Raw genomic sequence first — 27,977 nt, 5'->3', positions numbered from 1 at the left:
GCACATCACGAGATTTGCGTTGGAATATTGTACCAAAGTTCTTTATTAGGTTTGACCCTGGCTAATTTTAACAATCATTTCAACTGCCTGAGGACTCTATGCATATGCACAGTATAAAGCAACGCATCCCCAAAACAATTTTGCTACATCCTACAGGTATCCTGCACACACGGCTAACATGCTTTTATTGTTCCTAATTCAAAGTAGTTAGCATTGAGCGGCTAGGCTTGGGGTATATTAAATCCCTCCAAATATTTTCTGTGTTTTGTTTTGTATTCATTACATTGGGATTCCATTTCTGACAAATAACAATAAATTATTGTGAGAACGGATTGTCCAGAGTATCACAAGTCACATAAGCCTTTTTCTTCAATGAACATTTTAACACAAGCAACTCTGAACTCTTTTTATAGTAGCCTATATCGTTTCCAAGCAAATGGTCGAGGATGTTAAACATAAACTACAATCAGCTATGTTTGAATTACACCTTTGCATCTGTGTTATTGGTCCACTCAAACCAGTCAGCACAAAGCATTATTGCACAATACACTCACAAGACTGTAATACAGCACGCATGTGATCACTCAAAATAAAGAGAGAGAAGTGAAATGTGATTCTTAATCACAGTAGTATTCAATTTCAACATGAACATCTCTGAGTGATTACAAAAGCAAGAGGGTGTGCACACTTGGACAAGCACATTATTTCAGAGTGAGCGTGTTGTGCAGGTTAGTTTTAAAATGATATATCTTGGTCTCCTTTTTTTTTTTTTAATCTCACAAAATATCTGCCATTTGAACAGAGGTGCACGTGTGTGTGGGTGTCGACATTTTGTATCCACTGTCTGTAAATCATGATTTGGCAAGTGACCTCTGGCGGACATCATGTTTGTAAAACTGAATGTGTGCTTGCACACAGAATTTAGCAATAGCTGAGACATAAAATAATTATATTTACACAAGAAGACCACAATAAGCATTAATCACATTAATGGCCCATTGAGGGCGATAAATCTATATAACTATATATATATATATATATATATATATATATATATAGTTCTGAATCCAGCTATGTGAAGTCCTTGGAGACAGCCTCTATGAAGTTGGGTGCTGACATGAGGATGGTGAAGGTACAAATGATGGAAAAGAGCGAGAAGGCCACCAGGCATAGACGGTCCACCACCGCTGCTGCAAACTTCCACTCACTGCTAACGGCCTCAGCCTCATCCTGATCCCGGAAGCGCTGGGCAATGTAGGTCACCTCCTCCAAGATGCGCTGAATCTCTGGTGGCGGGATCCTGACTCCCATACCTGCACCCATTCCCAAAACATTACTGCAAACACCGGGGGGCTCAATCTCTTCACCAGGGGAGCCATGAACGCGGCCCCCCAGTGCTACACCAGAGTCACTGGAAGGAGGGCACTGTGGAGTCTCCATTGGGTGATAGCTGCCAAAATAGAGGCTCATTGAACCATTGGAGGTGTCCGAGGTGCATGGTGGACAGGAAGTTTGGGAGGGTGGAATAGAGAGGCCCGGAATGGCGCCCATTTCAATCGAGTTGGTGCTGGAGTGATGTTGGGTTGGATGCCGGAGCTTGTAGCCGGGACGCCTGCGCTCATCGCCAGGTTGCTTCATGCGCAGAAACCAAGCACACCAGTTCAACAGGACCACCCGAACCTGAACGTATATGAGGCACTCATAAATAATTGAGCTTACATTTTCACTCAGCAGATTGACACATTTATTTTGTTCACACAACAACCTGTCATTATTATCGTACTTTAATGATCAAAGTGTTGTTACAATTTCAGTCCATTTTCACTGAGCAGCATCCGAATGGCGAAATGAAAATTAGATCAATTCATCATTGACAAGGATTTTAATGTAAAATATCAATAGATGACTTAGAAGGAAAAAGGTGACAAAAATGAGCCATCATTGCATTTACTCTTCCCAGGGACACGTCCACTTGAACATTTAAAAACATGATATGAATTGATGGTCAACTACAGTATATCGCCCTTTCGGTCTTCGTCAGGTATCCTCTCACTTTGTCTCTCTGTCTTTTCTTTTCTTTTCTTTCCACCAGTGGAAAGTCTTGTTCTGGCTTGCTCGGCTTTTCTTCCCATGAGTGATTAGTTCCTTGCCTCTGTCGCCCCGTGCTAGTTTATGCGGGGTTCATTTGGGCTTCAGTTGGGGTCCAGTTAATCTCTTCATAAATGACTAGTGTGTTCTCTGACCTGCTCCATATGTAAAGTCCCCTGAGATAACAACTATTGTGATTTGGTGCTTATTTTTTTTAAAAATTGAATTGAAAATGCTGTACTTAATTCGGTGTGAAAACAACTATTTCCAAAATGTATCGCTATTCTGCATAAAATACAAAATACATACTGAAAAGCAAGAAGGATCTTGTCAATTGCTATATCTGCTCACAAGGACCTTAGGTCAACAAAAAAAAGAAGAGTTGTACCACTTACCCACTTATTTCTTGAAAATTTCTTGAGATTGAGATTGAGATTCAATGAAAAGAAGACAGAGGTGATATTGTTTGGTCCCAGTGGCCCTTGTACATTCCATCCTGTAGACTTGGGCCCCCTGTCTCCTTATCTTAAGTCAACAGTCTCAAACTTGGGCCTTAAACTGGACAGTGATTTCAAACTCGATCGGCAAATTGGTGCCGTTGTTAAATCCAGCTTCTTTCACCTTAGACAGCTGGCCAAAATAAAACCTCTCCTCTCACATGAACACTTTGAGACAGTAATTCATGCCTTTGTCACATCCCGGCTCGATTACTGCAATGCCCTTTACTTTGGAGTCAGCCAGTCCTCCATTAAGCGCCTTCAGCTGGTCCAGAATGCCGCCGCTCGCCTCTTGACTGGTACTCGTAAGAGGGAGCACATAACTCCTACTCTGGCATCCCTTCACTGGCTCCCCATTCATTTTAGAGTTATTTTCAAGATCCTCTTATTTGTTTTCAAATCTCTGAATAATCTCGCGCCACCTTACCTCTCTGAGCTCATCCGCCCCTACACACCTGCCCGGCGCCTCAGGTCTGTGGACCAGACTTTATTAGAAGTACCAAGAACTAAACTGAGGCTCAGAGGGGATCGAGCCTTTTCTGTTGCTGGTCCCTCTCTCTGGAATGACCTCCCACTAAACATTCGGCAAGCCTCCTCGCTGCCCATCTTCAAAACCCTCGTCAAAACTCACTTGTATTCTTTGGCATTCGACTCAGCATGACTTAGATTTGTTCTTGGTTTTACTGTTTGGTGCTTTCTACCGCCTTTATTACCGATTTGTCTTACTGTTTATTGTGCATGTTAAATTGCTCCATGTACAGCACTTTGTATGCAGCGATGGCTGTTTGAAAGTGCTCTATAAATACTGTTGACTTGACTTGACTTGACTTAGGCATCTTGCCTCCCTGAGGGTCATGGTGATGAAACTGCAGGACTATCACAGTCACCACCACCGACATTCCTACTATCATCATGGTGCTGGCAAAGTACTGAGCTGGAAGACACACATCAAACATAATCAGCCTCAAATTGCTTCTTATGAATATTTTTGGTTTATCAGTTACATAAAGAGGCGGCTCGGTGGACTAGTGGCTACCACTGTCTCACAGTTTTGAGGTCCGAGGTTCAAATCTTGGCTCTGGACTTCTTGTGTTGAGTTTCCATGTTCTTTCTGTGCCTGTGTGGGTTTTGTCAGAGGACTCTGGCTTCCTCTCATATTCACAAAACATGTATGTTCGGTAAATTTAAGACCATAAACTGCACAGAGGTCAAAACATTCGGAAAACAAATGAGGGAAGGGGCAGTGGTTCCTTCTCACAAGAACTAAATGTGAAAAGAATATACTTTCTGGTGATTCAAGGCTAATGATAAGAGACATATTCTCAATGTCGGGCAGCTGAAAATAATTAACAGCCACATTCGCTCACAATCCGGTAAAGATGAATGAATCATTTTAATTATGAGGACAGGAGGGCTTGTCCTTGAGTCATTAAAAATAAATGTTTTATTCGGGTGGGTAGCCATTCATCTATCCTGTATAAATACATCCATTCCATTATCCAAACCGCTTATCCTCACAAGAGTGTGCTGAAGCCTATCCCAGCTTTCTTTGAGCAGTAGATTGTTAACTTTATAACTCTCAGACAGTGTCAAATACAGTGGAGAAAAAAATATTGATTCCAGTAATACCATGAAATCTGTGGCTTGTACATTGGTGGGCCAGACACTAAATTTCCATCAAATTTGTTTTTTTTAACTAATATGCTGCAAAGAGTGGGAAGGCTATGCCAAGTGAATTGTCCTTGAAATTAATTGTTCTCTCGGTTACCATATCTAGAGGTCAAGAAGCATCGAATAACGCATTAATGCGGTTGTTAATACTAGTGGCAGAACCAATCCAAACGACGCGGACATTAATGTCGGTGTGTTGGCTGACAAAATCAATATTACAGTCACTTTGCTTTGCTATATCACAACAGTGTCCACACTGACCAACATATTTCCACTTTAGGATGTGGCAGGTTCTCTTCCTGTTGGTTATTCTGTGTAGATATATTTTGTATAGATATGTGACACATAGAGGCACACAAAAATAGAACCCACCGATGAGAGGAACCGAGTCAGAGGTGGCCGGCATGATCTCAGCAACCAGAAGCATGAAGACAGTCAGCGAAAGCAGTACGGTAATTCCTTACGAAAAACAGTGACAGGCAGAACGTTAGGAAAATAATTTGTCTGAGTGGAATCATTGGTGTGTGTAATTATTCCTGTAATTACTTCTGGATGTAATCAGTTATCATCTCCAAATCACAGTCATTTGTCAGGTGGAACAGACAAGGAAGCTTCTTAGCCCTCCAGAAATCTGTCAAATTCACGTTAACTGCATGTTGACTGCTCATTCACACGTGGATATCCATCAAAAACCAACTCCACTCAGCAATTCAATTATTCCGCGCAGTTTTACATGCATGTATTCATGACTCACTACATGATTTATGAGAATGCTTCCATGCACATATGCACGCCACAGTATTGCATACTATGTGGTAAAAAGGTAGGCTGGAAAGATTCAATGCTGTCAGCATTCCTTCTTAAATAAAAAGGGGAAAAATTAGACCCACATTCCCATGTTGATTTGGGCAAAGATTGAAGTAAAACCTAATTTCAATGTCGTAAATGTGTAGGATTCTTTAATAATTCTGGCTTTTCAGTGCCGTACATGCAAAGGCCCATCTGAATTGTCAATCAGTGTAAAGTTCCCAAGTCGGAAAACTGTGACGGTATGGGGCGGTGCTAGTGCCCGTGGCATGGGGAACTTGTACATCTGTGAATGCTCCATTGATGCTGAAACGAACATATAAGTTTGTGTTACACATTATGACGCACAAAATACCACAACAGAGACTCCGGACTGTTGAGCAGCTCAAGTTATACATTAAGCAAGAGCGGGAAAGAATTCCACCTACAAAGCTTCACAATTAGTGTTCTCAGTTGCCAAACACTTATTGAATGCTTTTTAAAAGAAGAGATGCGATTAATCAGTGGTAAATGTGTTCCAGGCATCAAACCCAAGAGTGAATATTACCGCTCCAAAAACATTTAAAAGTTTGATTCTTCATTGATCACACTTGTGCGCCATCTCACCTAGAGAGATCTTTTCTCCTGAGTCAGCAGGCAGCAGGAAGACCAACAGGGCCAAGCCAGAAATCAGCACGCAGGGAATGAGCAAATTGAGGCCGTAATAAAGCGTTCTGCGGCGCATGGTGACTGTGAAGGTCACGTCAGGGTAGGGCTCCTTGCAACAGTCGTAGTAGAGCTCATTGCGCTTGACTGGGACACCTGAGGGACACAGGGCAATGCAATTACAAAAAAAAAACCATGAACACAATCATCCCATCTGTCTCCGTAAACAGCCATATGGGCAGAAGAAGGATGAATGGAGAGATGGGTCACACAATTTAGGAAATATAGCACATTGCCTGCATTGCAACAGCCTTCGTTTTGTATGTTAGTAGCAATGGCATGACTTGTGAAACACTGGAATGAAATGAAACATTTTGGGATTCATCCTCATCGAAGATATTTTGAGATACTTCTGGCTGCTCTTACATAATACATGCCTGTCAATTTGTCAAACAATTGTATTCCTTGACACCTGTTCCCGTCCAGCCCTGAGTTGCAATCTGCCAACACCTCCTCAGGGCTCCAACATGAGAAGCCACCCTCTCAGCTGAAAGGCTTCGCTTGGGTGGTATTCCAAATACTGACTACTACACTCAATGGTTGTTTTCTCTTTGGCTCTGTTTGAGTCAGGACTTTCCCCCAAACATTTTCAATTTAAAATCCAAATGATGGCCTATGGTTCATTCCCTATGCTTGCTAAATAACCAACATCAATGTACAGGTTCCAAATTACTGGTTTAAGGAGTCAAGTGAAAGACAGCTATTCAGATAAATGTACCGGTACAAAGATGCTACCGTCATAGTTTATCTGAGATCAACTTTATCTATGTTGTTTTTTCAGGATTGTCTTGATGTCTTACTGCTGGACACTGGCACCTCGAGGGATGGGCATGAAAAATGTATTCTTTTATTTTAACAATTCAGACAAGCTAATTTGCTGCCTAAAACAGTTCCCACATAACGCTTGTTATTTTTTAAATACTGTATGTAAACACAGCAGATACAATACATCCACATGTCCGTATTTTCGGTACCTTCAAGGCAGGAGCTTTCACTTGCTGGACAGGGGGACACTAGAGCCTCATTTCACTCCATATAATCTGGTTTCCTTTCACAGTCCCAAAACATGCATTTTAGATGCAAAATCAAAAGTGGACACAAACTTGATTGTGCACACAAACAGATGTGAGAGCCGATCTGTTAATTCCACGTGCAAAATTGCACAGATTAATTTAGCACATGCAGTGTAATTTATCAAACCGCACAAGGCAAGTTTAAACAAAGCATTTTAGGTGCTTCTTTGGCTTCCACAAAATTATTGGCGAGATCCATTTATTTATGAAACCTCATAAATATTTGTCTATGTCTTCCACTAACACTTCTAATTCCATCACTCTAAACTTGAATTTGTGCTTGCAATGCTCGACGCTAATTTTCAATGGTGTAAATCAGGCATGTCCAGCTCCGGTCCTGGAGGGCCACTGTCCTGCTTGATTTCCCTCTCTCTGTGCTGCAACACACCTGATTCAGATGATCAGCTCATCAGCCAGCTCTGAAGCAGCATTAGAACAATCCTGATTATTTGAATCAGGTGTGTTGCTCCTGGGAGAGCTGGAAAACAGGTAGGACAGTGGCCCTTGAGGACCGACTTTGGACACCCCTGGTGTAAATCATCACGGATACCTAAAGCACATTTTTTTCGTTTAAATAGGTCAGTCTCCACCACTTTAACCACCAAATGAATGTAAAATTATTAATTAAATGTATCGTGAATCGTGATGAATTTATCCTCTTCCTCCAGCAAAATAAAAAGCAACTTACCCACAAGATCCCACTCGCCATTGGGTATGTAGGTGGACGTGTCCACGTCAAGCATCTGGAGGTCCAGCAGCCAGCCATTGTGTGTCCAGGAGCCAAACTTCAAGTCACACTTCTGGACATCGAAGGGGAACCAACGCACGTCAATGTAGCAAGTGCTCTTCAGAATGCCGGGCGGGATGTACTGGCAGTAACCCGACGCATTCACCAGAACGTTGGTGTGGAAGGTGGCATCAAAACGATCATCCGCACTAGAAAGAGAGTTACAATGGTTGCAGTGGATTCACTTGCCATCAAAGTCTTTTCACAGGGGAATGCCAAAATCAAACTATCCTGATGACTGTATAGGCTTTGCCCAACATGAAGTTGTGTTCCCAAGCGAAAACACACATAATTACCAGAAAAAAAGAAATGTTGGGATGAGAAAGCCATTGTGCCTGCTGGAGTGCCACTGGGGTTGAGATGTTTTTTGATTAATAGAATTAATAGAGAAGACTCATGCAATAAATGACTGAGTGACACTATTGTGCTTTCTCAGACTTTAGATTAAAGTGATTGTATTTTTTTGTTTGTTTGCCGTGAGGCAGCTGTTTGGCAAATCAAGTTGTGTTGTTTAACCATTTAAAGATATGTGCTTGAATGTTTTACCATGTTGTTTGATTTGAAACAAACAGTGTGTGTAGTGTAGGTTGCCTTGGGCAGCAATAGCTATACGGGCTCGTCAACGATGAAAACCTTTGACATGAGTCGTACAACGCACAACTGACAAACCTTTCCCATACCTATCCAAACCATAAAGACTCCCACCCACGATTAGTGGTTAACGTGAGAGATTTGTGTGGACCCGGCTTGAATTTCATTCAAAACCCAGACAAAAGAAAGCATGACCTGCACCTTGGGAAAATATCTGGATGTATACAGTACCCTTTTATTTGATCCTGCCTCTGATCATCATGTGTGTGCGTGTGTGTCCGTGTGTATGTGTGTGCGTGTGTGTCCGTGTGTGTGTTTGTGTGTGTGTGTGTGTGTGGAGAGGGGCGGGCAGAGGCAAAGTCATGAATTAGTCAAGCTTTTATTATTCAAAGACTTATTTAAACTGACGGTTCAGTAATTCTCAAGTAATTCAGGCAATGTGGTGTGTAAGAACGCACACAGTACAAACAACTTTAAAGATTTATGTTGTCTTAAACCGAAAATAACAGCTTCGAATTGGATGGTACACAGTGCCTATGATAGAAAAAGTACATAAATCAACCACCGGTAGTTCGAAAATCACCAGTTTGAAAGTCAAAGAGGAGAAATTTTTTGATAAAAAGTCAGACAAGTACTTTCTGCTCCTTTTTGACCCAAAAGCTGTGACTTTTTGCACAGTGAAACTGTATAATCACAACATGGGTTTTCACACAGCCAATTTACCGTATTTTTCGGATTATACGTCGCTCCGGATTTTAAATCACACCAGCCAAAAAAAATGCATAATTAAGAAGGAAAAAACATATATAAGTCGCACTGGAGTATAAGTCGCATTTTTGGGGGAAATTTATTTGATAAAATCCAACACCAAAAACATACATGTCATCTTGAAAGGCAATTCAAAATAAAAATTAAATAGAGAACAACAGGCTGAATAAGTGTACAGTATACTAACGTTACATGACTGACATGCCTGGTAATGTCAGTACCGACGTAACATAAGAGTTATTCAGACAACTCTAGCATAAAGAACATGCTAACAAGTTTCACTCCAAATCACTAAATCCAATGAAATCTTCATCCTCTGTGTCACTTTTCAACAACTCCCCCAACTCGGGAGGTAGACGATATGCCGCTTCCTCTTCTACGTCGCTTACGTCAGACTCATCATCAATTTATCAATACAAACCGAGTATGCCCTCTTGTGGTTAAATGTGAAAATAACATGTGAAATGACAATCATGTGTTAATAATTTCACACATAAGTCGCTCCAGAGTATAAGTCGCACCCCTGGCCAAACTATGAAAAAAACTGTGACTTATAGTCCGGAAAATACGGTACTTCCTGGACAATGGAAGTGGCTATATGTGTTCTTCACAGGACGATATAGAGTATACAGTATAACTAATTAATATTAACTCTTTTATTCTCCATGACGTATGAATACATCAAGAAAAGCCACTACGACCATCTACCCATGACATATTTATTCGTAATTTGCTTGTTTGTTTGTTTGTTTGCGTTGTACAGTGCAGAACGGTCCAACGCAACCTCTGACTGAGGATCGGGCTTGTCTGCATTGTAAATCATTTAAAATCTGTCCAGCAGGTGGCAGCGAATGTTTAGGGAACAGCCAGGATCATCCTGCAGAACGAGTAGAAATAGAGGGGGAGGGATGCATGGGCGTAGTTGCGGAGTAGTGTAGAGTCGAGTGAATAACGATTAGTTAGTCGAGAGTGCATTCAAACGAGTAGCAAAGAAAATCTTCCACCATGATGGGGAGATTGATTTCCTGAAAGCAGCAGGACACTTTCGTCTGCACAAAAGTAACAAGCAGCCATCTACCTATATTAAAAAAAAAAATAAATGGACTACTGTAAATCCGATTTTGACGCAGCGTGATGTAGCATGTGGTTAGCACAACGGTCTCCCAGCGAAATCCTAAACATGCAACTGAATTTAGGACTCTGAATTGCCCTTAGGTTTAAAGGTGAGAAGAAAGGAGCGTTCGTGCGGAGCGCCGATGCGGATTTGGAATTGGGAGTCGCGGCTTGGAGTTTGAAGCGGATTACGTGGGACAGGAGAAGTGAACTAATCTCTTTTCGTCAATGGACGCTACAGCTTCGTGTTTGCTTTCAAAACTTAGCTTGTAGCAGACGTGTGCACATTTTCAGCATGACGTCTCTGATCCATGGGTGAAAGGACACTTTGATCCTCTCCTCTTTCATCTATAACTGCTTCAGACAACAAAGTGTATGCAGAAAAGTGCTGAAGATTGCACGACTGTCTGTGTCCTATGTGTTGTGTTGTGTTATTTTTGTTATTTTGACTTCAAAATGGCGCCGCAAGAGTGGCTGCCTTTCCAGCAGCTCCTATATTTTGTTGTTCTACTTCTTCCTTTCATAACTTTGCTGCTGTGAATCGGGAATTTCTCCATTGCGAGACTAATAAAGGTTTTCTTTTCTTATCTTAACGGATATGTGCCCTGTCCTTGACTGCTAAACCGTCCAAGAGGTACCCCATAAAGTCATCTGGGATTCGCTGCAACTCACTCGTGATCCTGGACCGGACAAGCGGTAGAAACTGAATGAATGAATGAACATCTTTCTGAGAACTCATTGTCAATGTCATGATGACGAAAGACATGTATTAAAAATTCAGTTTTTTTTGCTGTCACTCCTGAAAATAAAGAAAACTGGGAAATCTCCTTCCTGAATCCTGGCTGAATTGTCTTTTTATTCTTTTTTCACCTGGCCTGCTGTTTCGCAGCATAACAGTCAACTTATAAAAAGGAGCATTCATCACCAAGGCAACCCTTTAATGGCCTTTGATACTGGTGGAATAGCGTGGATACCAATGTTACCGTTGCTTATTTCAATGTAGTGCTTGAATTTGGTAATTTTGTTTGCATTTATTCAATGCTTTTGAAATGACTGAACCCAGGGGAAGTTTGTCCAAATTTGTGATTTCACAGTTCAGAAATAAAGTCGTCAGTCAGGAAATTCTGACATCAACCATTGCGTCTGGGCTCTGTGTTTAATGAGACGGGCCAATAAGCCCACAGGCAAAAAGTACGGTACAGTCGTCTAGTTTCAAGTGTGACATATTTATTGTAAGCAGAGAGCGTATACAGCAAATGAAGCGCACCGAATAGATTATTTCATGCATCTCCCTCAAGTCAACAACCGTAAGAAATGTGGAAACATACAGCATGGGATCATTTTTGTGAAATAATGTTGCATTACATAGCTGTTGCAGCAAGTTAGTTATTTTGTGATGAATATGCCAAATGATAAGTATATCATTTCACACATGCTTGCATGTGTTAGTTAACTGTTTCTTAGTTGTCAGACTAAATAATTTTAGCAACTGTATTTTCACCTCTATAGTATACTTTTATATTATGTATTGACTAGATGACAATGACATTTATTATTTAGTTACATGACTAAAAGTGTGCATTGCGCACTTCTTCCACTATTCGAAACAGTGAGATTACAGTGTTACTGGATGCTGTCTGCTCAATTGTCTGCCTGACGTTTTGTGCATCTCTTTGCCTCGCCACACTGCACACCTGAATTTTACTCAATGACCATATCACCAATTACAGCACTGTAGAAGATCTCTGCATTCGCATTCCATTTTATGGCGGAACCCCATACTTTTTATTTCCTCTGTAGAGGGCAAACAAAATAAAAAAAATAATTATCTCAGCCTATAATCATGACTGATGATTAATTGTCAAATTAAAGAAAACAACAAAAATCTGAAGTAATACATTTCTTGACAAAAAAAAGGCTATTTCAACAAACCTACCGTAAAATGATTACAACTATCTCAACTAAGGGGAATAAGTACAAGAATTTAAAAATATTTTCACAAATTTACAAGCAGAAGAGACCAAAATACAAGAAAAGCATTGATAGCCCTGCAAGACAACAAAAGATGAGGAACATCGCGAATGCTTGACAAAATCATGTTCTGTGGAGGTTTTATAAACTGTATCCGGGAGAGTTCGGAAGATATAAATGAACAGAGTGAATAATAGCAAGAAGGAGAAAGACAAATGGTGACTGCGACGACAAGTGGTGAGGTAGGTTGGATGATAGAGGGAATGGGGCAGGAAAGGGAGGTTGAGGGTAAAGGGTTGAGAGCAGTAGGATTAGAATGAGTAATCCATCAGGTCTAAAAGCTGGGCTTTGAATATTTGGGTTAATACACACAAACCTTTGCTTTGTCCTCATGCTCCCTCTGACATGCAAGTGTGAAACAGACCTATTATTTAATTAGGCAGTAGTAACAGTCTTGGTTTATTAGAATGATGGATTTCAGAGTTATGGGTACTTTTTCATTGTGTGTGTGAAAAATATTCAGTGTCAACATTTAATGTTAAGCAATAATTGCTCGATGTTTTAATAATATACAATGTGAGTCGCTTGAGGTAGTATCTGGGCTGTGTAATTGAGTTTTCAGGTATGATAAGTGTTGATACGCTGTCATCTGAGACAGCCGCATTATTAAAATACCATATTTTTGCCCTGTTTGCTCTCCAACGAGGAATTAAAATTTTGTCCATCAATTTTGATTAATATCCTAATCCAGAATGAGCCGAATAATAAACATGCTCCTAATGAGTGAGATTATTTTGCAGATATTTCTATATCGGGATTAAGCAGAGCACCTAGTAAAATGGTGCTGGATAAGAAGGATTACACTGCGATTGAAAAAAGAAGAATATTTAAAACCTTTTTTTTTTTTATGACAGCGAAAACAAAAGATGTTCACGTTCACATCAATTTAAAAAAAATCCCTTGAGATTAGAAACCACTTGGGAAAGATTTGCATCAGATATTTGTTTTGCTTCAATCACCTCGATTTTAAACACGATAAAGCTGCTGTGTGGGAGAACAAGGAAGAACAATTGAAGAGAATTTGAACAATACATTAGGATAATTGCGACGTCAGCCTATTATCGCTTGAAAAATCCATTTAGGATTAGAGGATTTAAGGAACGTCTCAGAGGGATTTGGGCAAACATGTCCACACATTCATCTTCAGTTCCCTGGTTGTGTCCAAGCAAAGGTTCAAAAGGCATCTTGAGCCATCATCAGTGTCTCAATTCATGTGAAATATACCCATTGAATTAACAAGGTATCCATTGTTTGTACAAGGAGGTGTCTTGGTCTAAAAATGTCTTCTGAGGGGCGTGTCGGTGGACTGGCCTGAGAGGCGTGATATGTAAATGAAGAAGGGAGTGTTTTTCTGATATATCACTTGTAATTTGCATACACGATCAATAAAAAGCCGGTAGAGGCTGCAGAGGTTTGGTGTCAGTTGAGAAGCGCACACAGAGTGGCTTCATAGAAAATTGCACCTCCTGCCGGCAGCAAAGACAATCTCTTCCTGAGTCTGTTTGTTCAACTGTCCGAGCGAACATCTCTGACAAACACCCATGAAAAGAAAGAACACACAGCAGCACAGCAAATAAATTAAATTAAATTAACCTGCTTTAATGCAGAACTTTGAAGAGATGCATACATGCTGCTGCAGCATGTAAATATGTAAATGAGCCTGCAGGAAGAAGGAAGAACTCTAACCTGTTGTAGAGAAGGATGTCAGGAGTCCAGATCTGGTCTGAAGGGAATCGAAGGTTTTGGACACCAGGGTAGTTTTCTGGGTTCCAGCTCAGGTAGACATCAGTCCAGTACTGAGAGACAGAGGGATATCCTACGACTGTACGACTTTGATTTGCACTATTGTGGTCATGCTTACATAGGCCAATGAGAAGGGTCATCATCTTTCTGAGGGAGTGTTTTCAGCTTTCGTTCTAAAAACGATGCTGACAGTTCACAATCTTGGGAGAGCTGATAAAAATTCAAAGTACCATTTTCATGCACACATGCTTTTCTTACAGCTGTGATGTTATGCTCTATTTTTTTTTTCCAAGATGGCGCCCGAGTAGGCAGCCTTTGGCAAGTGCTCTTCAAGAGCCTTGCTTTTTTGGTATTTTTGTCTATTGTTTTGTCACATGTTGTTTGTTGTTTCATCGTGTGGACCTGATATGGACTGTTTTCAGCGCTTTTTGGCCACGACATTCGTCAAAGGAGAAGTATCTGTGCTTGGTGGTTGCGCCTTCTCGGCAGCACGCCTGTACCAGCACAGATGTTGATTGGGAGGAATGTCGGCGCCATTGACTGTCGGTGCTGGACAGACCTGGGGTGCTTGTGTTTTTTGCGCCTGTAATGGGCAGCATTTTTCACAACCCCGTTTTGTTCAGTGGCTATGTCGACGCTGTTGGACAGTCGGCGTTAGTGCGGCTGGATGGATGGCTGCTGAAGTTGAGGATGAGGAGAGAGAAGCGTTGGCGCAGAGCGCCGATGCGTATTTGGAACTGAGAGTCGCCGCTTGGAATTGAAATGGATTTCCATGGGACAGGAGAAGTGAACCAATCTCTTTTTTCGTCAATGGATGCTACAGCTTCTTGTTGACTTTGAAACTTAGCTTGTAGCCGACGTGTGCACATTTTGAGCATGACGTCTCTGATCCACTGGTTAAAGGACACTTTGATTCTCTCCTCTTTCATCTCAAACTGCTTCAAACAACAAAGCGTGTGACGGAAAAGTGGTTAGGACTGCACGACTGTCCGTGTTTTATGTTATGTGTTGTGTTTATTATTTTACTTTAACGTTAACTGTTTTGTGAAGCGCTTTGTTACAGCTGTTGCTGTTGTGAAAGCGCTATATAAATCAGCATGTATTGTATTGTATTGTATAGCTTTTATTATATAGCTTGATACTGCAACTTTCTGTACTACTGGCTTTGAACAGACAAACCCTAAGCCTAGTTGGGGTTAAGAACTGTGTAACTCCCAAAGGCTCATTTACACCATAAGCAGTGAAGCCCTTGCAAATGCGTGACGCTATACACCATATGGGCATATGGAGGTATTTGTGATGTTCTTCTGGATGAATAGACAAAGCAAATCCCACGCAGATATCTTGTCCAAAATCCTCCCAGTGACTCACCAGCTGCAGCCAGGCATTGGTCATCAACACTTGGTTCTTCTCATCCTGACACCAGAAAGATATCATAAATAAAAATACATTTCTACACAAAAGATGATGCATCATTCTGTGACATGTAGCACATTCAAATTGTGTTTATTATATGTTGTTTTATTCATGCTTAAACTACCAAATAGGCGCAGGTTGCTTCAAGATTACGTTCATGATCGATTAATCACTTGATTATTTTGTTGTTTTGCATTTAATCGATGAATCGGATTAAAAACATTTCCATTTCCATCCTATTATTCAAGGCATGACACTATTTAAATAGACAAGGCAGAAACTGCACAAAAATTAATCACTTCAGAAAACGGGGAAAAATGTTGATTATGTTTTTTTTATGGTCACAACAAATGTTTTAGTTTGATTCAACACAAAGATTTCAGCCCACTTGCATGAAGAATAGAAATCAGAGTGTGTCGAGAAGCATTTTAATGTAAAATGTAATTTAATTAATTAATTAGTTAGTTAGTTAGTTAGTTAGATAGATAGATAGATAGATAGATAGTCAGTTAGTTAGTTAGTTAGTTAGTTAGTTAGTTAGTTAGTTCGTTAGTTTATTTCTTGAGGGGCTGAGTGCATCGTTGCTGGCTTGCTTGACGTGGACACTGGCAGGGTGGGGAGAAACCGACAGAGAACGCAAGCAGCAGCCGTAAGCACAAGTGTGTGGCGCAGGTGCATTCAGTTACAAGCGCGAGTCGCAACTGTTTGCTGCTGAAACGGGATGGAATGAAGCCACATCTGAATAAGCAAGCAATACGACATCCAGTTCTTTGGTCTGTGTTTCACAACTATGCATGAAGTTACTGGACCGACAGCTGCGTTACGTTTTCCGGTGGAACAAGCCAACTACACTTGCAGTCAGTTTGCCCCTGACTATGATTCGATGTATGTGCAAAGCTCACACATACATGTTTCAATGTCAAATAAAGGTGCCAATTGGAGAGCTCAAAACTCATAAAAACACAAAAAAAAGTTGCATGATGAGAGAGTTCATCTGCAAAGTGGGTTGAGTTCCTGAAGTGTTAGACCCGGGAGCACATGACGGGGGGGAAAAAACAATTATGAGGAAGAACACTGATTGAAGGGAGGTATTTTTTCTTTCTTAGTTAAATAACCATTCAAATTACTTTTAAAAACTTGAATTCAAGCAAGACTTTAAACTGAGGATTCTAGAGACCACTAATGAACAATGTATAAACATACTGTACTTTGTGTGTGTGCGTATGTGCGTGCGCATGTGTGTGTGTGTGTGTGTGTGTGTGTGTGTGTGTGTGTGTGTGTGTGTGTGTGTGTGTGTGTGTGTGTGCGAGCGCCCGTATCAGCAACTGTGTGAAGTCAAACAGCAGAAGTACATTACTTCCGCCAGTGCAATGTTCTGCCCCTTGGTGCTTTATGAGCACCAAGGGACAACACATTATCACATCACTCATATGCACTCATACAGCCTAAGTCATATACACATTAGACTAAAAAATGGCCACAGAAAATAAAATCATTCCTATTGCCCACAGAGAAAAAAAAATCTGTAGGGTATGATTTACAGTGGAAGCTTAAAGGAGCCGTTACTTCTGAGTTTTCCAAATTCTGAGCTGACACTGAGTGGATTTTTTGATTTGAGGTATGAGTGAGCACCTAGTGTCCAAATAGGGACCTTTTTCACTAAACTAGACATATGTAGACTGATGACCGATAACGCAAACCACGCTTCTCTTTTGGGTTTTCCTCAAATATGCTGCCCATAAACTAAACGTTGTGGGTAAACTGGCGTCAGTGGGAAGTGTCTACACTGCACGGTTCACACGGGCGAGTGAGCTATTAATTTGGGGACTGGAATGACAGACTAGAAAAACATGTTGGGGTATAATATTAAAATCTTATGGTAGATTTTTTTTTTTTTAACATGCACAATATGAGTTCTGGCAGATTATGTTGGTTTGCTGTTCAGTAGTTTTGTGCCATCTTTGAATTTTATACAAGAAAGCCATTTACCAAGGGGTGGGGAGAGGAGTCGCAGTAATTTGTTATTTATTTGTAGTTTATTTGTTACAGCTGCAGCTCTTGTGAAAGCGCTATATAAATAAGGATGCATTGTATTGTATTGTATTGTAGATGAGCAGAGTATCTGTTCTCGATGCATTTTAAAATGTAAATACTTAGAGATACTCTTCTGTACATTGGTTCAATAAAAACAGACACTTATTTTGTCATTTTGGTCATACATCCGGTTAGGAAGTGTACAGTCCAACGCGGCCCTCCAGTAGTGCTGGTGAAAAATTGTGCCCCCCCCCCCCTACTCCCATCATTTAAATTGCCCATCCCTGCACTAGGTACTGACATGTACAGTGCAACCTCCTCACCACATCGATAATCTGCAGAAGAGTGAAGCCCAGCTCCACCAGGATGGCAGCCGAGTCATTGACCACTGGCCTTTCTAGTCGGTTGTAGTTAGCAAGCAGCTCCTTGTAAAGTCTCCTCTGGTACTCTCCTTGCAGAGATCCTGGGGACCAAAGTAGCAAAGTTACATAACGTGGCAGATTTCCATAACACAGCAATTTTTTTTTTTCAGCGACACTTGGAGAGTAGCATAGTACAGTTCATCTCGCCCATCCATCAATTCTTCCATTCGGCCATCATCCACATCGAATATATCCTCAGCTGGATCATAAAGAGATCAGGTCAATCTCAACTCTGTGAAGAGTAAAGGAGCACTCCTTCAGCCTGGCAGTGTGTTGATCGGACCATTAAGGCCAAAATGGAGAGCATTATGGCAGGTTAGCGTTTGAGGTCAGGCAAAAAGAAAGCAAGCTACAGCAGCTTTTACTGTAAATTACTGGTCAAAGAAAAATATAGATTGAATGTTAGTTTTTGGGGGGCAGAAATGATTGAAAAGGAGATTTGAATCCTGACTTGAGGTAGAAATGTTATTTATATTTTTACAACAATTAGGACAATGAGCGAGAAGGATGAAAGCATGAGGAGAACTCCGCACCTGTGCCAAGATTCAATCCAAGAATCTCTTGGCTGTGAGGCAGACACACAAACAATAACTTTACAAAAAAACGAATGAATCAATTTGCCATGTCAATCATCGCATCTTCTCAGGAATCTGTTGCTGAGCAACAAGGCCACTATGCCTCAAAACATATAACGCCCCGACATTCTGCTTTCGTATCCAGGATCCTACTGAGAATGAGCTCGTAAGCTGCAAATACATTTTTTGCACCAACATTTTCTGTCATCCTGTGACATTGTGGATAAAATACTAAACTGCAGGTTATTTAATGGGCAGTAAAAAGACCCTGAAGAAACAAACAGTGCAAGAAAAGCCATAAATCTGTGTACTTTTGGAAAGTGTATACTTACACTAAATAACGAGCCCGTGTGTTTTGTCACAGTGTGAAGTGAGGTCCACACAAACATGAAAAAAATAATGCAGTTAGTAGTGGGGACTGGGGAATATTGGTGCCACTGCTGCTGCCTGCCTCATGAAATTGTTCCTTATGTGAAAGAAAATAATCGCAATCTTCAATGCCCAAACAAATCGTGTAGGGCTCAAACCAGGCAGGAAAGGAGGCCTCCCAGTTCATTCTTTTTGTTTGTTTATTAATCATCTCAGTAATGAAGCTGATATGAAAAGCAGAGAGGGGAGTCTCATCACAGAAATTCTTGGAGCAGAAGGAAGCATGGTGATTTGTCCTTATTTCATCCTTTGCACTGTTTATCACCCTGATATTGGAACGGCCGACTTTATTTATGTATGTATGTATTTATTTATTTGGTCACGGTACACTTTGATTCACCACAGCTCATTTTTATTAGTACCTCTTTTTATGAATGAAGCATGAGTATGATCAGTACTCCATCACCGTGCGTATCATTACTGGAAATGTCAAGGTTCAGCAGTCTGCTTTTTTTACGGCTTTCAGAAAGTCACTGATGAGCAGCATGGTCAATTATCAGCACAAGAGAAAATTGATTACACCAGTACGTTAACTTAAGATCAGACAGGATTGGCTTTGGTGTCGCAAATGAGCAGGATTTATTTGCCCTACATCAATGTGGCAAATTGAAAGAAAAAATATCTTTGGCCAGAAATTTATGAAAAGCATCCATTCAAAATTGGGGCAGGTAAGACAAGATATGTGTAACCGATAGTGTCCGACTGTTGAAGAATATTGGCGATGCACAGCAGGATTTCTTGTTTTGGCTGTATTTAATTGTCTCAATCACAAACCCTGACGAAAAGAGCAGAAAACAATGGCCTCCCGTCAATTGGAGTGATACAGAGGGACCCTACACAAATTATATGACATAGCAATGTATTAAAATACTTTATATAGTTTATATATTATATACTGAAACACTTCTTGGTCCGAAAGATAAAACTATACACATGAATAAGGTCTACCCATCCCTTCGGTTTTATTGCCCTTCCTGTTCAGTGTAGCAGGAGAAGCTTTATCCTTTTCCAGCTGCCCAACTTAGGTTGGGTCACTCGTATCTCAAGGCATCACTGAGTTTCAAGTGGTTTGACAAGTCAACTCAACTTGATTTATAGAGCACTTAAAAAAACAACTACACCTGCACACAAAGGGCTGTTCATTAAGTAAAAAGCATCCATATGAAAACAAGTAAGCGTTAAAACAATACATGAATGACAAAACAAGATCACAGATGGAGGGAATCTCCTTTTCTGTGATGACCAGGCTGCAATGGATGCTAAGTGGGTCGTATTATTCACATGATGTGATGCAGTACAAGATAGAGTTCATTTCAGCAAATGCTCATAATGCCGTTGCAATTAGTTCAGTTTGAAAGGAAACAAGAAACTCTTAACTCGCAGTTGCAGATGCGAGAACTTTGAACTTAATCGGAATCACTTCTTCCAATGTAGAAATATGGGCTGAACGTTCCATCCATCCATGATCCGAGCCGCTTACCCTCATGAGAGTCGCAGGCCTGCTGTAGCCGATCCCAGCTGTCTTCAGGCAGTATGAGGGGTACACCCTGTTAACACTATCTTGTGCCAAAATCATCCAAATTTAGTTTTTTTTTTGGTTTGTTTTATTTTTCTTTTATCATTTTATACTTTCATTCTTTGTTAATCTTTCCACCGTAGTTACATTTCTTCTGATGCATTTCTCCCAGTTCCTATGTCGATGTCGAGAATAAATGTTCACCGCATAAAACTGCATTGTGTACTGTGTGTGTGTTGAAATTAGTCCCCTTCAGGAATCTGCAGAGAAAAAGCGTTGATCCCGCAGCGAGCGAAACTGATTCTGGGGAGAGCAAACCTTGATTCCACGGTTTGAAAGTTAATGCCACAGTGGGCTACAATAATATGTAATCTACTTTTTACTTCCTTTTGTCTTGTTTTTAGGTCGCCTGCGATATTGCGTTTTAACATTGGTCACGATGGTGCTATGTAGAATTTTTCTGCTACTACTCAATGTATAAAGTTTGAGAAGCACTGGTCTGAATGACACGACCCACTTTTACTCCAAAATAGAATAAGTAATTCATACATACACCTGACCCCCCTTGTACTTATCATTTCATCAATGCACACAAATAGACTCTTGACTATGACTTCAAGTAGCATTCCAATGGGCTTCCCAATTGTCTTGAATGCAGCAGATAACAGACCACCCGTATTGCACATGATAAGCATCGTTGGAATCTTATGGGTGTTAAATGTCATATGAAAAATTCAAATTGGAAAAATCAGAAGCTTGATCTTAATCTCTCCATATGTTTTTGTCCCAACCCACGAGTACATCAGTGTTGCTCACGAAGCTCTAATTTATGCAACCTCATTTTGAGTATATTTTGTACGAGCATCCTCTCTTTTGATCTCCCCCCGCGCCCTCCTCTCCTCATCTTCCTGGCTGTCCTGAATCCACTTGCTTTTTGGTGTAATAAATGAACACATTCCACAGCCAACTGGGTTCTGTATTGAAATAAACGAGCCAAGAAAAACATGATTGGCACCGTTTCCAATTAGTCTGCGTCACCTAGAAATGGATGGAAGGAATTTAGTAGGATCTCCATGTGGGTGGGGTGTATGCCTTCCTGAATGTAAATGCATTTGTTTGGGTTTAATCAGTCCATTATTCTCCACTGCTGTCAAACAGCTCGCCGATAACGTTGCGTCTGACTTTGAGACACAGTCATCAGAGCCGGTCTATTCAAAAACAGACTGCCACAGGGACCCGTTCTTCTTTTCACAGGCTCTCACACACTCGTATCTCATGAGCACACACACTCAAAGACACTGTCATGTCTGATGTTTTTGTGTCTGCGCTTAGTAGCGCTAAACCGGCTCAGGCTTCAGCGTCTGACTCCCACACATTTATTTGCTGATTGTGAATTAGCTGACATAAATTATCGCTGTATAATTTAAGTGTATTGTTCAGGAAATCGATGCAACATTGTGTGGAGAAAAATATACTCAGAATTACGCTCTAAAAGTAGCATTACTGATCCAACGCCGTTATTGAAATACACCAGCTTTTTAGTTACCTCTACCAAGTGCAAAAGCATGAGGGTCAAATGTATTATGCAGTTGCAAAAATGTTGATCTTCTTCTCTGTACTACTACATAAAGCCCATTTAGGATTTGATGCATCTAAATTGGGTATATCTGCAGAATGATGCCACTGCATCAGTAAAACAACGCTTGGAACTCATGAGGGTCAAATGAGTAATGAAGAATCAACAATTTGGTGACCAATCTGCACGAAACAGACTAAAAAAGGGTCATCCAATTAGTTGCATTCGATTAAATAAACTTTGATTAAACACACAAAGACCGATGCTCTTTGGAGAAAAAAAAACAATTATATAAACACTCTACGGATTTGATCAGATCAACACAAAACATGATGGCACATTTGAGAAAGATCAAAGAGCTTCGATCCCTCAGCGTTTTGGGGGCGGTATGCTAGACCCGGAGCGGGGGGGTTCTTCACAGACAAAGCGTTGACAGCGCACCTCTCCCTCAGGGGCTACTGGTGAGTCAGCCAAAAGACAACTCTGCACATCTCCAGCTACAAATATGTGTTGGCTTGTGTGTAAATATGTTTAAAAAGTAATGCAAATATTGCAATCCTGTGTGGAAAAGGGCTGAAAAATAAACTCCCCAAGCACCCTTTGTTGTTTAATAAATAATGGTGACACACTTTTGTTTCAGAAACAGAGGAGCCTAAAACACACCTCACTTGGAGTTGCATACCTCCACTAATTAATTAGGTCAAGAGAAGAAGATGGGGTGGGATAGGGGAGGGGGGTGCTCCCTGGTCTCCAGAAGTTGTGATCTTAAACCCAGGTCATCCTGTTAGATAATACAACACAATACATCTTTATTTAGCTTTCACAATAGCTGCAGCTGTAATCGTAACAACTTTTGTATGAGGGGATGTGATAGCTGGGCAAAAGCTGAACCAAACTTCTTTTCAAAATAAGTCAGAGTTGCCAGAGTAATTTTTGACAAAGTATCAGGGAACAACATTCTAGAAAGATGTATGCAGATGAAACCCTTGTGGTGTCTGCTAAAAAGGTAAAGTTGCCTCGATTTACCGTTACAACAGCATGTGTAAATCCTGATTACAAATATGTGTTCAAGTTACTTCAGCAACGCATAATACGACAATTATTTTTAGGAGTTAGAATTGTGAAGCTATTTTTATTAGTGTTCTATTTTCACTTGAGGGTGTTTTAAATCACTGAGAACGTGCATTCAAAAGTGGAAAGAGCAACACGTGCTGAGCAGAACATATGGACAAGTGTCTTAATGGGTCCCGAGCTAGATCGAATCATATAGGAGAGTTTTATAATCTATGGTAAGGGATCACAGCCCTAAAACCACATCATGTTTAATCCTAATCCGGGAGCAAAGACCTCCCATGTGTCTTCAACTTTCATGCTCATTGAACCTTCTCATGATCAGCGCAAATCCTTCTGGAACTGAAACTGTACAAAAAAAGTCACAATTAATAAAACGTGTTTTGTTGAGTATTCTACACTCACAAGAGGTTATTACTCTTGCGAAGTTTAATAAATGTGTGATTAGGTGACTTTTTAACTGTAGCATAGTTGATATAAGTACTGAACTGCGATGTTAAAACCGATGCTAGCGCTAGCCTAACATGATAGGTGTCCAGCCTGGTCCGCCAGTATCACAGCACATTAGGTGCTTTCGTGTTGCCGTGGTATTGACTCAACAAAACCATCAACAGATTGAAATGTTTGACCTTTCACACTTTGAAAGATGAAGATCACAAGAAATTTTCATTGCTTTGAGATTACTCGAGAACGAGAAAATGTGACAAGTGTCACGTAAACCACCTTATACAATGGTTAAAACTCTGTACAAGGCATTAAATTGTCTAATCGACGTATAGGCCACAATTAAAGAGGCACTTATTGCTGATGGGGGGAAAGCATCAGTCTATAGAATAGAATAAAAGACAGTGAAAGACACCGAGAGAGAGAGACCTGAGGTGTTGAATGGAAATAATGAGATCATATGACAGCATCTGAGCCAGGCAGACTCGGGCTTTGAGGCATCTGAACCTTTGTGAAGGTCAAGAATAAAATCCATACAGTTGTAGGCTGTTAGATTGATACATAACACAAGGCTAGTGGCTGTTTGAATCATATTCCCAAACTGAATACGAATGTTGTTTTGATGAGTCTGACTTTGAAAGTGACTTCAACTTCTATGTACAGCTGGTGTTCAAAGTTTGCAAAAACTCAGAGCTCGGTGGTGAATAGGGATAAGAATCGAACTCCAACTCGGTTTTAGGGTGTCTTTGCTTGTCTGATGATTCCTTCTGTTGATTCCACTTATGTGGCAATTAAGTGGTGGTGTCGCACGCATCCATCCATCCATTTTCAAATCGGCGTAACCTCACAAGTGCCGCAGGCGAAGGTCACTCTGAGCTGGTTGCCAGCCCATCGCAGTGTCACAAGCAAGACGTGTATTCTGCTCCTGAACTTTTCCTACATGGTGTCAAGGCAGAAGAACTGTAATGTTTGGCTATATTTCATCTGAAAAGATGATACCGCGGATGCTTGGAGCACTTGCAAATCTTTAATTTCGTCAAAGGCGTGGGGATTCGTTCAGTGTGCGGAAATAGAGCTGTCCGATTTATTAAACGTCTACTGCACGATATAACATTCTGCAGTTTATATTGTTGCAGTGATGTGTGCATTATTTCAACAGTCATTTTTCTATTGCATCATCCTTGTGCCTCACACTCCAGGTAGGACCACTCAATTTACGATCAATTCAACTCCAACATGACTACAGCTGTATGATTAAGCGTGGGTTGATTTGTGAGCAGAGTTCAATAAATGGGGTCTGTGCAGTCTGCAAATATTTGTTTTCACAACTGCCAGAGGAGCACCGACAAAAGCAACACTGCACATTCCTTAATAACCGGGTCTCCTACTAGATATTTTAAAATACGTTGTTCCATGGAATATTTGTGTTTTATTCTATATTTGTCCCTTATCCATTTATTTGCTGTTCTTTACACAATATGTATTTCTACAATAAGCGGAGCGCGTATTGCCCGTCATTACAGTTAAAATGGTACAGAACATAAGTACAATTTCCAAACTGTATCCATCTATTCATTTTCTATTGTGCTTAATCTATTGAGCGTTGTGGGGGATATGGAACCTTTTTCATCTGTTTTACCTTAGGCCAGAATTGGGGGAAGGTCTTGGAATCACCACCAACCAAATGCCAATCATTTGTAGAAAACCCTTCAAACTCACATTTTTACTAGTTGGCATATGTACGTCTTTAGTGAACCAATAGTGCAGCCCGGTGAGCAATTGGTTAACAAATCTACCTCACAGTGCAGCGGTGCAGGGTTCGTTTCTGGCTCTGAACTTCCTGTGTAGAGTTTGCATTTTGAAGATCTGAAAACCGAACCCCAGAACTATGTATATACAGTATATATATATATATATATATATATATATGCACACACACACACACACAACCACACTGGTAATTAACCGAGATGCTCAAGATGGGTCAGGGTGTGTGAACATGTATACTTATCATGCACATATGCACACAGATCATAAATCATTTCACCATTATGCATTCATCCATTAGCTATACTGCTGGTCCTCACAAGAGTTGTGACTAAAATGGAGCCTACTCCAGCCCACTTTGGCGGGGCACACCCTGGACTGGTCGCCAGCCAAACGCAGGGCACATGTAGGCAAATTCACAGCTTTGGTCAAATTAGGGTCTTCAATTGAATTTACAGTACAGTATTTGAATTGAATTTGACTTTATTGGGTCTACTGCAGGAGAACAAATCCCGCCCCTCCTCCCCACCATGCTGCTACATACATTGGACAATACATCCATCCATCCATTTTCCAAACCGCTTGATCCTCACTAGGGTCGCGGGGGGTGCTGGAGCCTATCCCAGCTGTCTTCGGGCAGTAGGCGGGGGACACCCTGAATCGGTTGCCAGCCAATCGCAGGGCACACAGAGACGAACAACCATCCACGCTCACATTCACACCTAGGGACAATTTAGAGTGTTCAATCAGCCTGCCATGCATGTTTTTGGAATGTGGGAGGAAACCGGAGTACCCGGAGAAAACCCACGCAGGCCCGGGGAGAACATGCAAACTCCACACAGAGAGGCCGGAGCTGGAATTGAACCCGGTACCTCTGCACTGTGAAGTCGACGTGCTAACCACTGGACTACCGGGCCGCCCTTGGACAATACAGTGCAGACAAAATACAGTGCAGACTAACACAGCTCTCATCCAAAATCCATAAAAACTGACAGGCATACGCACACCCCACACTGCCCTCATGTCGTCCAGCTTGTCTGTCAGTGTCCCCCTGATTGCTAGTTAATTCGGCTGGTAGCATGTGGGATAAAATGAGTTTTTTAGAGCAGTTTAGTGCACAAAAAAGGGTCCTGTACCTCCTTCCTGAGTTTAGGAGCTCAACTTGGGACTGCACCAAGGATGTCGTTGGCCTGTCGAATAACAGACTGGACATCTATGTTCTGGGGACATTATGAAAAATCTTCTGCTCCTCTATATGTCACCTCCAGCATGAAGTGAAGATGGAAAACACCACAGAACCCACGTTCCTAAATCCGCCACATGTAACAACCAGAAGTGCAACCAGGGGAAGTTTTGGGTGAGTTTCATCATTGGCGTGACTGTCCGCACAAACATTTCTTGACGGGAAACAGTTTAACTCTCTCTGTCCATCATATATTTAAAATGCACCTCTGTCAACGATGACATGTTTTGATATCTGAGAAAGGTGTCTGTGGTTTTGCTCCAAGAGTCATCACGTCATGGCAAAGAAAATAATGGAGTCGAAGAAACATTGTTTAACATGAAAGGGCATCATGCATAAATCATGTTTTGCCAGTAACTTCACGCATTATGTTGCTTAGATAATGCATATATCTAAGGCGTAAACCCAACGATAAATTTGTCAGTTCATGCTTCTTTGCATGTTTTTGTACTTGAAAATTCCTCTCCGTTGGAAGGTTAACCAGATACTACTGTCACGTAGCAAGGTGGTGGTGGACCCCAAAAAGCAGGCAGGGGGGAGGAGCATGGTATACTTAAAAGATTGTATTAAAAATAGAGAAAACTAAATCCAAAGTTTCAAACAAAACACATGACTGAAGATAAAACATAACAATGACCAAAACCTGACTGAAACAAACATGACAGTAGCATATGAACAGCCACAAACAAACATGACAGCAGCAAAAAGCAACAATGACCCAACCATGAGTGGTTGGGCTGGGAGTCCTTTTAAAGCACTAATTACCTAATGACCAATAGGTGTGCAGCTGCAGAGGGAGCCCTACAGTGCCACCTGTTGGTCCCAAACCGAATCATGACAACTACAGGACAAATTGTTGTAAAACAATCAAATTCATATCTCTCTTGTTGTAAACATTAAGAAACCAAACAAAGAGTTGTATTATAACGCACCCTGTATGAGAACTCTACGAAACATATCTTTATGCATTATATGTAGGCAAAATATTGCACATTGATAGACAATAAGCGGTGAATAATGTGTAAGTTAATACGCATAATGTTTGTCATCTATATCTAATATATACAACACATAATTGCAAACGCACCGTGTCCAGAATTGTTTATCATTGCAGAGTTGCTGTACATGTGAATAATGAGGAGTATAAAAGTTGATCTAAATATTTAGAAATATTTACTGAATTTATTTGAAGTGTAAAGTATCTTAAAAAGTATTCATACATTTGTATAATTTGTCCTGCAAGTGCAGTCATCATTGTTCAAATTTCAAAACAAGTCCTGGCTGAAATACAAAACCAACACAGACGTCATTATTGCATTCACGTTTAGCCCCCCTCTTAGTTCCAAACTGTGCCCTTACTGAACAGACCTTGAGTGTGTGCTGTAAATAATTTGTTTGTGTCATACCTTTGAAGAGAAAGGCAGTCCACACGTAAAATCCAAGCGAGCACGCGGCCCAAAACTTGTGGCACCGCATCCTGGCGGGTGGCAGCGCCCGTGGCTGCGGGCTCTCGGCTGCTGATGCTCTTTCGTCTTTGGAGGGTGGCGGGAACAAGAGGCAGGAGAGAGGTGGGGTAAAGAGACAAGGAGGAGAGGGAGGGAGAGAGGAAG

General features: G+C 41.0%; 1 protein-coding gene across 1 annotated transcript; it reads right to left on the bottom strand.

Moving 5' to 3' along the window:
• Positions 1-19: 19 nt before the first annotated feature.
• On the bottom strand, positions 20-27,910 carry LOC147208523 (neuronal acetylcholine receptor subunit alpha-7-like). Its single transcript, XM_086136841.1, has 10 exons — positions 27,774-27,910; positions 17,648-17,787; positions 15,246-15,290; positions 13,818-13,927; positions 7,530-7,777; positions 5,670-5,864; positions 4,629-4,715; positions 3,414-3,519; positions 3,188-3,191; positions 20-1,680 (listed from the first exon to the last, which is right to left on the bottom strand). The coding sequence occupies exons 1-10, from the start codon at positions 27,841-27,843 to the stop codon at positions 1,072-1,074; spliced, it is 1,614 nt and encodes a 537-aa protein (XP_085992967.1). The 5' UTR covers positions 27,844-27,910; the 3' UTR covers positions 20-1,071.
• Positions 27,911-27,977: the final 67 nt, after the last annotated feature.

This window comes from Hippocampus guttulatus, chromosome 2, assembly GCF_054856545.1.
Source record: "Hippocampus guttulatus isolate MCC_2025c chromosome 2, RoL_Hgut_1.0, whole genome shotgun sequence".
NCBI lineage: Eukaryota > Metazoa > Chordata > Actinopteri > Syngnathiformes > Syngnathidae > Hippocampus > Hippocampus guttulatus.
This window is presented reverse-complemented; position numbering and strand designations above follow the sequence as displayed.